This window comes from Entamoeba dispar, genomic scaffold, assembly GCF_000209125.1.
Source record: "Entamoeba dispar SAW760 scf_1105229460661 genomic scaffold, whole genome shotgun sequence".
Classification (NCBI taxonomy): Eukaryota; Evosea; order Mastigamoebida; family Endamoebidae; genus Entamoeba; species Entamoeba dispar.
Window position 1 is genome coordinate 3,450 of NW_001854304.1, and position 10,680 is coordinate 14,129.

General features: G+C 29.1%; 7 protein-coding genes across 7 annotated transcripts, besides 10 other annotated features; 2 read left to right on the forward strand and 5 right to left on the reverse strand.

Annotated features, from left to right (window-relative positions):
- Positions 1-5: 5 nt before the first annotated feature.
- Positions 6-54: a microsatellite.
- A 115-nt stretch (positions 55-169) lies between these two features.
- Positions 170-213: a microsatellite.
- A 281-nt stretch (positions 214-494) lies between these two features.
- Positions 495-518: a sequence feature (AT_rich).
- Positions 519-522: 4 nt separating this feature from the next.
- Positions 523-639: a microsatellite.
- EDI_192700 (uncharacterized protein) lies at positions 625-1,359 on the forward strand (the record flags this gene model as incomplete). The annotated part of the gene is made up of 1 exon (XM_001737482.1): positions 625-1,359. The coding sequence occupies one exon, from the start codon at positions 625-627 to the stop codon at positions 1,357-1,359; it is 735 nt and encodes a 244-aa protein (XP_001737534.1).
- A 157-nt stretch (positions 1,360-1,516) lies between these two features.
- Positions 1,517-1,571: a sequence feature (AT_rich).
- EDI_192710 (uncharacterized protein) lies at positions 1,562-1,885 on the reverse strand (the record flags this gene model as incomplete). The annotated part of the gene is made up of 1 exon (XM_001737483.1): positions 1,562-1,885. One exon carries the CDS (start codon positions 1,883-1,885, stop codon positions 1,562-1,564), a length of 324 nt encoding a protein of 107 aa, XP_001737535.1.
- Positions 1,884-1,930: a sequence feature (AT_rich).
- Positions 1,931-2,385: 455 nt separating this feature from the next.
- Positions 2,386-2,459: a sequence feature (AT_rich).
- A 101-nt stretch (positions 2,460-2,560) lies between these two features.
- On the reverse strand, positions 2,561-3,076 carry EDI_192720 (uncharacterized protein; the record flags this gene model as incomplete). The annotated part of the gene is made up of 1 exon (XM_001737484.1): positions 2,561-3,076. The coding sequence occupies one exon, from the start codon at positions 3,074-3,076 to the stop codon at positions 2,561-2,563; it is 516 nt and encodes a 171-aa protein (XP_001737536.1).
- A 131-nt stretch (positions 3,077-3,207) lies between these two features.
- On the forward strand, positions 3,208-4,878 carry EDI_192730 (uncharacterized protein; the record flags this gene model as incomplete). The annotated part of the gene is made up of 1 exon (XM_001737485.1): positions 3,208-4,878. The coding sequence occupies one exon, from the start codon at positions 3,208-3,210 to the stop codon at positions 4,876-4,878; it is 1,671 nt and encodes a 556-aa protein (XP_001737537.1).
- Positions 4,079-4,116: a sequence feature (AT_rich).
- A 9-nt stretch (positions 4,879-4,887) lies between the features above and the next one.
- On the reverse strand, positions 4,888-7,287 carry EDI_192740 (uncharacterized protein; the record flags this gene model as incomplete). The annotated part of the gene is made up of 1 exon (XM_001737486.1): positions 4,888-7,287. One exon carries the CDS (start codon positions 7,285-7,287, stop codon positions 4,888-4,890), a length of 2,400 nt encoding a protein of 799 aa, XP_001737538.1.
- Positions 6,085-6,105: a sequence feature (AT_rich).
- A 326-nt stretch (positions 7,288-7,613) lies between the features above and the next one.
- Positions 7,614-8,528, reverse strand: EDI_192750 (uncharacterized protein; the record flags this gene model as incomplete). Its single annotated transcript, XM_001737487.1, has 2 exons — positions 7,614-8,005; positions 8,090-8,528. The coding sequence occupies 2 exons, from the start codon at positions 8,526-8,528 to the stop codon at positions 7,614-7,616; spliced, it is 831 nt and encodes a 276-aa protein (XP_001737539.1).
- A 54-nt stretch (positions 8,529-8,582) lies between these two features.
- Positions 8,583-10,325, reverse strand: EDI_192760 (uncharacterized protein; the record flags this gene model as incomplete). The annotated part of the gene is made up of 1 exon (XM_001737488.1): positions 8,583-10,325. The coding sequence occupies one exon, from the start codon at positions 10,323-10,325 to the stop codon at positions 8,583-8,585; it is 1,743 nt and encodes a 580-aa protein (XP_001737540.1).
- Positions 9,925-9,964: a sequence feature (AT_rich).
- Positions 10,326-10,680: the final 355 nt, after the last annotated feature.

A 10,680-nucleotide genomic window follows, 5' to 3' on the forward strand; every position in this document is an offset into this window, starting at 1 on the left:
GTAAAATATATAAATATAAAAAAATATATAGTCAGTAAATATATATATATATATTTTTGGGTGTCAGAGTCAGAATAGACTTAATATTGGCACACCCACTGACTGTTATGGGATATAAAACATAAAAGTTATGGAATTAATTAAGAAACACTACATGGTTAATGTATTGAATAAAATAATATTAATAATAATAATAATAATAATAATAATAATTAAATAACACAAAATAAACGATTTAAGGTGTATAACATAAAAGTCAGCGCAACTGAATTATTAGATCGCTGACCCTAGTATATATAGTAATGGCTATGTGGCAGGGTTGAAAATAACGTTCAAAATTTTCAAATGGTGATGAATTAGGGTGAAAGAAAGGTGCAGAAATAAGAAGAAAATGTAACATAGAAACATAAAGAAGCAGAGAAACATAAAAAACGAATAAAGAAACGAGAGAAAGGTGAAGTATTACGATAGCAATGACGAATTTAAATGACGACAAAATTAAAATATAAAATAATTAACTATATAATATAGTAATAAAATAATACGTAATCATTACATAACAACACGCAATAATAATAATAAAAAGAACTAATAAAAATTATTAGAAATTTAACAATATAAACAATGAATGTTAATAATTCCGAATGTATCAACAAATGTAAAACGTATACTTACAAAAAACAACACATTTTTATAAGCGGTAGTATCAGCGTTGGTAAAACAATGTTATGCAATTTGTTATTCGAATATCTCGACTATTATACTCCTATCGCATATATAAAAGAATATATCGATTACAACAACGATGGCGAATTTACATTAAAACATTTACATGATAGTTTAATAAGTAATTTCGAATTTCAGAATTATGTACTAGATTGTTATGAGACTCAACTAAATTCAAGTATTTATGAAGATGCCGATATTGTAATATGGGATAGACACCCCATTGAATCATTGGAAGTATTTTGTGCAAACAACAATTCGTTAAGTAATGAACAACGTCAAAAACTCAAATTAAGAATAGAACAATTAAGTAGAAGATATCAGATTCCACAATTAACTAATAAAGATGTCAGTGTAATAAACATTGATACTAGTAGAATTTCTACAGAATTAATTGAAGAAGCTTTAGTTAATACATTTATTCATCCTTTGTTATTGGGATTATCCGATGGAAGTATTTATGTCTTCTTATTCTGTAGTGATACAAATACACAATTCAAAAGATTAACAAAAAGAAATAGAACTCCAGAGATAGAATTATACAAATCCAAAGAAGATTTAAATGATTTAAACAATCAGTATGCGTTATTTTATACCAATTTAGTACGAAAAAAACTAAATCAAACTAATTAACTGATTATTTTCATTTAGATTTATTCCATGGTAGAAGCAGAAAATACATTAGTAAATAAAATTGAAAATAAAAAACCCAAATTATTGTTAAGATTATGTTATTCTCTAGTAGTAGCAATTATTTTATTTGTAGTACTTATAGGAATTATTGCAGCCGAATTAATAATTAAAATACTAACATAAATAAACAAGAAATAATTAATTATTTTTTTGGTTTATTCAATTCTTTTCGTGCTAATTCTCTATCATCGTGGCACTGTTTAAATGCATTAATAACAATTTTATACTTTTGTAACATTTTACACGCACTACTGGCAATATCTTTAACCAAGAAAACTTCACTTTCAATAAGATTTGAATATTTATCACTTCCAAGAGTAGTTCTCTGTTCTTTCTTATAATAATCAACCATAGTAGAACATAAATCATGTAATTCATCAAGATCCAAATAGAAATCATGTAAATTACTAACAGTTAAATCAGATAAAGCATAATATTCTATCTTATCATCAACAGTTGAAGACATTAATTATATTAACAATTTTATTATTTTCTAGTTTATTTAAATATAGAACAAAACAGACAACAGACATTTTCAAAACGTCATTCAGACAATAAAAAAGGTTTAAACAGACAAAAATTAATCACCAAACAGACAATTTAATACGTATAAAACACGTATAAAGTAGTATTTAATGAACAAAAAATCACCAAACAAAACATCTACAATGACTACATCTCCCAAATTAAAATGTATTTTAGAAAAGCTTATTAGAAAATTAGCAGACGAAATTAATTACTTATTAACAACTAATATAACCACTGATGGCAAAAGTTTATTGTATTCTTTAGCATACTGGGCAAAAAGAGTGATGTTCAACGATGAATATAACTATGATACAACGGCTTATGATTATTTAGGCTATTTATATGAAGATGTAAGAGTACTATTAGTTAATTATGATAATTTGATGAGAATAATAGGCGAGTTAAGATTCTATTATTATGAAGGTTATGCTGATCATCTTAATAATTGATTAAATTTTTTATTATATTTTAATGATTATGAATTATCTTTTTGTTAAATATTTTTTTTTAAACAAAGGTTAACCCTCCTAACGGAGGGGTTATATACTATTTATTAATATTAATTCATTAAACGGAACAACTAAAAAATAAAATAAGAATAAAAAGAATTGAATTAATCATCAGTTTCAGCTTTCTTAGGCTTTTTCTCACTATCCTTAGATTTAATAGGCTTAAGTAAAGCACGCTTAGACTCGTTTTCAATTTCTTCATCATGGATATCATCAACATCAACTTCTTCAGTGTGTTTACGAGACAACTTTCTAACCCAGTCTGGAATAGTACTCTGATCAACGGTCTTTTTATTATATTTCTTTGCAAACTTTCTATTCCATGTATTAAATGAATTAAGTCCTATACTATTTTCATCCAAATATCTAGATATTCTTTCGCATCTCCTAATACTTTCAAGTTTTTGTCTTATTAAATCTTGTCTATCTTCATCGCTTTTAACTTTATCACTGTTATTAATTTTCCAGTCAATATATGACGGCTCTTTCATGGTGTAATAGAACTTCTTAAGAAAGGAATTAACATTTGGCTCAGATTGTGCTTCAGTATAAACGTCCATAATATCCATAGAGGCAACATCCATATAAATATCATCTCTTGGTCTGTTCATGTTTGACATTGTTTTCGATATATATTTGCAAGTTTTTATTCTTTAAATAGTTCAACTCCATTCATTGATGTCATTACCACGTAAGAAAAAACCTCACCGCTTCATATAAATAGATCAAATTAAACTAAAAAAATACATTAATGTCAAAAGAAGATTTTCATTCAGAACCCAATAAAATGGACATGATTCACTTAAAAGATGCTCTAACACATAACAAGGCTCTTCATTTCACATCAAGATTTATGTATCTAACATTGTGGGGTGATGAAATTTCCAATCAAACACAATTTAAAGAAGTGGTGGATCGTCTAGCCGGTGCAACAAATAACGTACAGTATGCACATATTTCACCCACTGAAATAGACGAAGTAAATCCAAAACCACACCAGCATCTACTAATAGTCACTAAGAGACCACGCTCTTTTAAAGCGAGACCGATAATCAATCACTCAGACGGAACAAAACAATCCTTCTGGTACTCGCGAGTAAATTCATACACTTCACGTACCGGAGATATCTCAGCAATTATACGTTATATTACAAAGAAAGGTGCTGGAATGTCTAAAGGTGATCCTTCTACTAAAGAAGATTTGAAGCAGACATGGATTAACGCTTTATCAGAACTTGATTCTTATCAGGATTACAATGAACTAGAAAAAAACCTTCTGGATATAAATGCTGAAAAATATATTCAGCAAGAAGGTAAAATAAAGGCGAGATGGATGCGTAAGAATGCAAGGCGTTTAGATATTGAACATTATACAAGAACCGATTTATTCCCTTGGAGAGAGGAAATGCCAGAAGTACAAACAATTCGTAAATGGTTGAAATGTGCCCAGGGGAATAAATATCGTATGGGAAATCTGTTTATCGTAGGACCCACCAAAACAGGTAAAACAGAATTTGCTATACAAGAAATCTTCTTAAAATATAATACATTCATGTTAAGAGGAGATTCTTTATTCGATGCATATGATGACGAGCAAAATTATAAATTCATTCTCTTCGACGATATAAATTATGATAAAAATTTAATTAGATTAATAAAAGCAATCACTTCTACAATAGATAAAAAGACAATGGTAAATATTAAATATTCCAAGGCAATTGTTACTGCCAGGCCATGTATCCATTTATTAAATCAAAAGGAATACGAAAGTGTTGTCGATTTAATGAAATACAATGGAGGTTATAACTGGTGGAAAAGAAATTCCTTAACAGTATTCATAGATAAAAAACTTTATAAAGATCCAGAAGAATCTGAAAAAGATTCAGAAGACATGGAAAAGCAAGAAGAAAACTATGATGCAATGGAAGATTTACAAGAAAAATATGAAAACATTAAAGATATGCCAGAAGAACAGGATTCAATTGACGATAATCCAATAGAGCACCTTTCTTTCTATAAAAGAGTGACCAACTTAATGGAGTCACTCGGATATGATGAAGAATTCTTAGAAGGTCTGTCGGAAAAAATATCAGAAGCGAAGAAAGATAAGAAAATGAAAAAGATTTTAAATGAATCACAAGAAGACAACACAAGCATGATAGAGGAATGGAACGATGATTTAGAAAAATACCAATCAGATAACCCACTTGGTATGACAACAGAAGACTTCACCAATTTTGAAAGGGAAACAATGTCTCAATACGAAAAACAACGAAGTAATTACTTTAATAAACAATTTAAAGATGATTATATGGATGAAGAAGACGATGATTATGAAGACGAAGAAGATTATTCAGGAGGACCACTAGAACATGCATCATTTGGAGGAAAAAACAATGATATGGATATAATTTATGACTAATTAATTGAATTAATTTAATTGGTATCTTCTTACTTCTGGTCTCCTTTTATATTTTGGATCATCAGCAGGATTAGTTTCTGTTGGCTGAGTAGTAGATGGATCAAATGAAGAACCATCAATAGAAGGAGCCTTAGGCTTCTTTTCAGGATAACCAATCTGGTACTGTTGATAAGGATACTCAATTAAATCCTGAGGTTCATAATTATATTCAATTCGTGGTTGTTTTGGTTTGGGTTTAATTTGAAGAGGTTTATAATCAAATCCAATAGTTTGTTGAGTCTGTTTATCCTTAAGTAAAAGTTTATCTGTTTTATCTTTAAGTACCAACGGATTAACATCAGTCAATGCTTGAGTAGGAACTTGAGTTTGTTCACCCAAAGTAACACCAAATTGTTTATTTCCAGGAGTAACAATATTCAAATCCTTCAATAAATCTTCATCTACTTCCATTACAACAGCACTTGGTTTATAACCAGGTTTATTCTTCTTAGGCTTAATAAGGTCTTTAGCGTAATCTTCATTAGTTTTAACAGTATTATCAACTTTAGTAACTTGACCACTTTGTTTAGTTTGTTCATCTTGTTTAACCTGATTATAATAATCCTTTTGTGTACGTGTATAATATTCTTGTAAATTTTCCTGTATTTTAGGATTACGTAAAGCCAGACTCAACGAACCAGATTGAACGCCATTTTCAATTAATAATTGTTGTTGTTTAGAAACATTATCATGTTCACTAGCAGAATCATAAGCATTCATAAAATTAGTAGCATCCTTTTTAAGAAGTTCATAGGCCTGTCGTCGATCATTAGAACTAGCAGAAGGATCACTATACTGTCTTATAACATAATCAACAGTCTCAAAATATCGTTGAGTATAAGCATTATTTTTATGTACTCTACCATTATGGGCACCAACTTTCTTTTCAACTTGTGAAAAAATCTTATACACTTCATCAAATAACCCACGCTCAGAATTATATTCAAGAAAACGTTGTTGTTTAAAGTCGTTAAAAGCTTGAGAAGCTAAACGATTCTTACCTATAAAAGCCTGTGCAAAATTTCTATCTTCAACTATTTCAGGTTGAGATACCTGAACTTTATCAGCACGAGTAGCAACAGGAATAACAACTACAACTTTCTGTTTACCTTCTTTGAAATTTTGAGCAGCATTATAACCTCTATTACCTTCTCCATAAGCAGTCTGTATATTATTAATATTATTAATCATATTTGATATATCACTATTAGGATTCTGATTATACAATCTAAAACCTCTAGCGACTGCAGCAAATTGCGCATCAAGAGTTCTTATTACCTTAGTACGTTCAGCAGGATCAGAAATACTATAAACATATTTATATAATTCATCTTTATCAATTTTTAAATTTCCACCAACTTTATTACAAATACTTATAATAGGACTCCATCTAGCAAAATATACATCATTAGTTTGTTGTCTAAATACTTCATTATTAACCTTTTGTTCAATAACCATTGCATTCTGTTTCATATATTCAAAATCTTTATCAAAATGTTGCTGATTATCTTTAGCTTTAACAAGAGACTGTTGATTATATTCCATACGTTCATTTAATGATTGAATATAGTTTAAAATCTGATCCTGTTCACGTTTATATTGATCTGGACTAACCACCTTTAAATTAGTTAAATAAGCAGTAAGATCATAAACAGTTTTTCTAATAATTTGATTTTCATTTTCATATTGCATAATAGCTCTAGCAAGATCATTTTGACCTCTATATAATAATTTATTTTCATTACTTAATTTATCTAATTCAGCATCGGTTTCTCGTTTATTCCTAGCAATAATATTCATCAATTGTGCCATTGTAAGTTGATGAGCATTTAAAATATTTTCAATACCATCAATACGATCATTCATATTTTTAAAATTATTAACATAATAACCCAACTCTTGTAAACGATTATCAGTTTGATCAAATTTAGAATTAACATAATTCTGATAAGCACGCATTTCATCTCTAGTAATAAACATATTTTGATTACGATTAAGTTCAATTTGTTGTTGTTCCAATTGCTTTTGTTTATTTTTAATCTTCTTAATTCTCCTATTAGCTTCTTGCTGATCTAAACTACCTTTCTTAACAGCCTCTTTAATATCACGTATTTCATGAGTATTATAATTTATTTGATCTTGAAGTGTTTCTTGATAAGTATCATATGTAATAAATTTCTGTCTATAATCATTGAATCGTTTTTCAGTACGTTCAGCATATTCATCTAAATCACTATCAGCAATTTGAGCTTTTAATTTAGCTTCATTAGCAATACGATTAGCATCATTAATTTGTTGTTGTAATGATTTATTAACACCTTGTTGTTGTCTATTATTATCTCTAATTTGTTGTTTCATTTCATCTCTCATTTCTTGTTTAAGTTTATTACGTTCATACTCACTTAATGGTCGACGAGGATTAACCTTTTCCTTTTCTTCTTCTTCATCATTCTTTTTATAATATCTATCATAAGGTACATATGGACGTACACCATAACGATAGAATTGAACTTCATTATCAATAGGCTGTCTATGATATCTAAATTGTGTTCGATAACCAGACCAATTAGTATGATATTCTTCATCTTCATCATCATAAATTCTTCTCTTGTAACCACGTCTCAATTTTTTACGTTTAAAACGATTCCAATGAGGTTGTATAACATCAAAATAACGATTCATTAAAAATAAGTAGATTAAAGATTAGGATTTGACTCAGGCATACCATTATTAGGCAATACAATTCCTCCATTAGTATAACTGGAATCAGTTGCATTAAATACCGTATCAGGATTAATAGAAGGTTTACTACTATTATCAGCATTTCCAACTACAATATATCCAGAAGCATCAGTAGCAGAAGGAACAACCAATCCCATATTATTTTTAGCATAACCAATAAATCCAGCATATGGTTTAAATATTTCAGCATTTGGAACAAGAACCTTTCTTAATCCTCTTAAAGTAACATCAAATTGCCAATGAATAGTTAAAGTACAAGCATTCATAGCGGCAACAGCTTGTGGAGCTTTAAGTGAAATAAGTAATTGAGGATTCCATGCACTATACATATTATCTTGTGATAATACTTGTTTTGTATTTGTTGTTGGTAAATACATTGATTTTTCCATCATTGATGCAGCATCCAATTGTCTAATAACACCCTATCTACTTCCATAATACAATGTCTTCTCATTTGCAGATGAATAACTTGATACAACACCATAATCAGGTACTCCAAAATATTTAGTACCATTAACTTCAACTACTTTAATTTTAACACCATTTCTATCCCATGCAGTACAAATAGATGGGAAAGTAGCACTATTCAATAAACCATTACCAATGAAAGTCATTTCAAGTGATGCTCTAACAGCATTAACTTTATATTGATCATACATTCCCATATAATTTTCAAAATATTGAGTAGAAGTAAGAATAGCATTTACATTTCTAATTAATGTAGCTTCACTAGAACCAACAGGTACATTAATATTAACATCTTCTTGTACAGAGATTACTACATTAGTAGAATCTCTTTGTTGCATTGCACTCGCAAAATTACCAAATGCGCGTCTAGAAGCAATACTTCTTCTTCCTCTTCTTCTCATAGTACGTCTACCTCGCATTCTTCTTGCCATAACCAAATGAAAATAATAGATCAATTAGTTCACATATAACAAAGGCACAGTCTTACCAGATAATGAATCAACTTTACTAGAATAACTAGCTAATGAAGAACCAGTATTAATAAACATAGCACCAGAATAATCATCAGAAGTGGATCTTCCAATATTAAGTCCGCCAGTATTAAACAAAAACTTACCACTTGAGCTAATAATATCCGTCTTGTAATTGACACCAACCACAATAGAATAATTATTAGCATTATTTTCACCAATAATTCTATTAACAAAATTATTAGCAGTAAACTTATCAGAATCACTACCAACAGCATATGAATAAACTCGAAGAGCATTACTAACACTACCCATAGCAACAGCATATACATACTTATTAGTACTATATTCAGCAGTTCCAATTTCAACGGTCCATGTACTCTTAGGCCCTCTTATGTAAATATCAAAATACATATAATCATTTTCATAATGTCCATTTCCAGTAAGAGGAATCATTTCATTTAATACAGTTGAACCGTCAGAAATATACCAATGTAAGAAAGAAAACGATTCAACAATTTCATTCTTAGTTGTTCTCAATTGCTTAAATCTTACAGTAATATATCCCATAACTTTAAGAATATAACTATCATTAATTGTTAAACTGGCATTATTACTAACCTGATTCAAATATGCAGTCCATTGATCATTATTAATAAAATCAAGTCTAGTACCTCTAATTTCAGTTATTTCAATTCTAACACCAGCTTTCAATATAGCATACAATTCATTAGGAACTTGTTCAGTTGGTTCGGCACCTTTCTCGATAACAACAGTATTAGTTTGTTTAACACTTGAAGTAGTATTCCATTCAGACTGACTTTCATCAAAATACTGAACAACACTCAATATACGATTATTTTCATCGCCATTCATACCAGGCAATTGAGCTTTTGCACCATATAATACACAGGGAATAAATCTACCATTTTGTAATTCTGGTTTAAATTCATATAATTTACCGCTCATAATTGTTGGAATCGTCATCATCTTCTCACTACTACTAACACCTTGAATATCTAATGATAAATGCATTGGTGCACCTGGCATTTTAGATTGATAAATATAAGAGGAATAAGAAGCAAATTCATCATAAGATGGTTCACTATAATAAGTATTACTTCCAATTACATTTTGATAAAATCCATTGGGAATTGTACGTCTAGCAGCCATTCCATAAATACAAGGAAATGTTATTTCCTGTGTAAGAATACTCACTTTATCTTCAGTCGGTCTAGTAATAGCTTTACCGTATGAATAATTCGTATTTAAATAAGTAAGTAAGTTATTTGATTGATCAGCTTCAGTCAAATCACCAGTAGTAATCAATTTAATAAAATCATTATAATTATAAGAAATATAATTAACACCATCATCAGTGCTTACTCTATAAGCATAATTTGTATTCCAAACAGTATCAAATGTAACATTAGCACTTACACCTTTAGTAACATCACCACAAATATGTACATCCATAATTTTAAATTGATCAAAACAATCACATAATTCTCTAAATACAAGACTTTTACTTAATAAACCTAATGAACCAATAGTATGTACATCATTACCCATTCCAGTAACACCAGTAATATCAATTTTACCTTCCCATGAATCACTCACAGGAATAGTAGCAGTTAACTCTTGTTGTGAACTTCTTTTAACAACATCAACATTTTTTCTTGGTTTTAAAGCATCACGTCCACTCGTGGAATTAGCAGCAGATCTCATCTAAATGAATAATAAGTTAAGATGCAAGAACTATATGACATAACAGATATTAAAAACCAATTAGAAACAACAAATTCTAATACTTTTAATATTATTTCAGAAAAAAACAAATACACTTTATATAATTTTCCTTCTTCATCTAATTTACAACAAAAAACAATTACTTATACATCAAACGGTATTAAAGATTTAGTACCAGATGATGGTTATGATGGAATATCACAAGCTAAAATTAACATCATAGTACCTCAACAATCATTACAAGAAAAAACAGTTACTTACACAACAAGAGGAACACAAACACTGCTACCAGATACAAATTATGATGGAATATCTAAAGCAACGATTAATATAA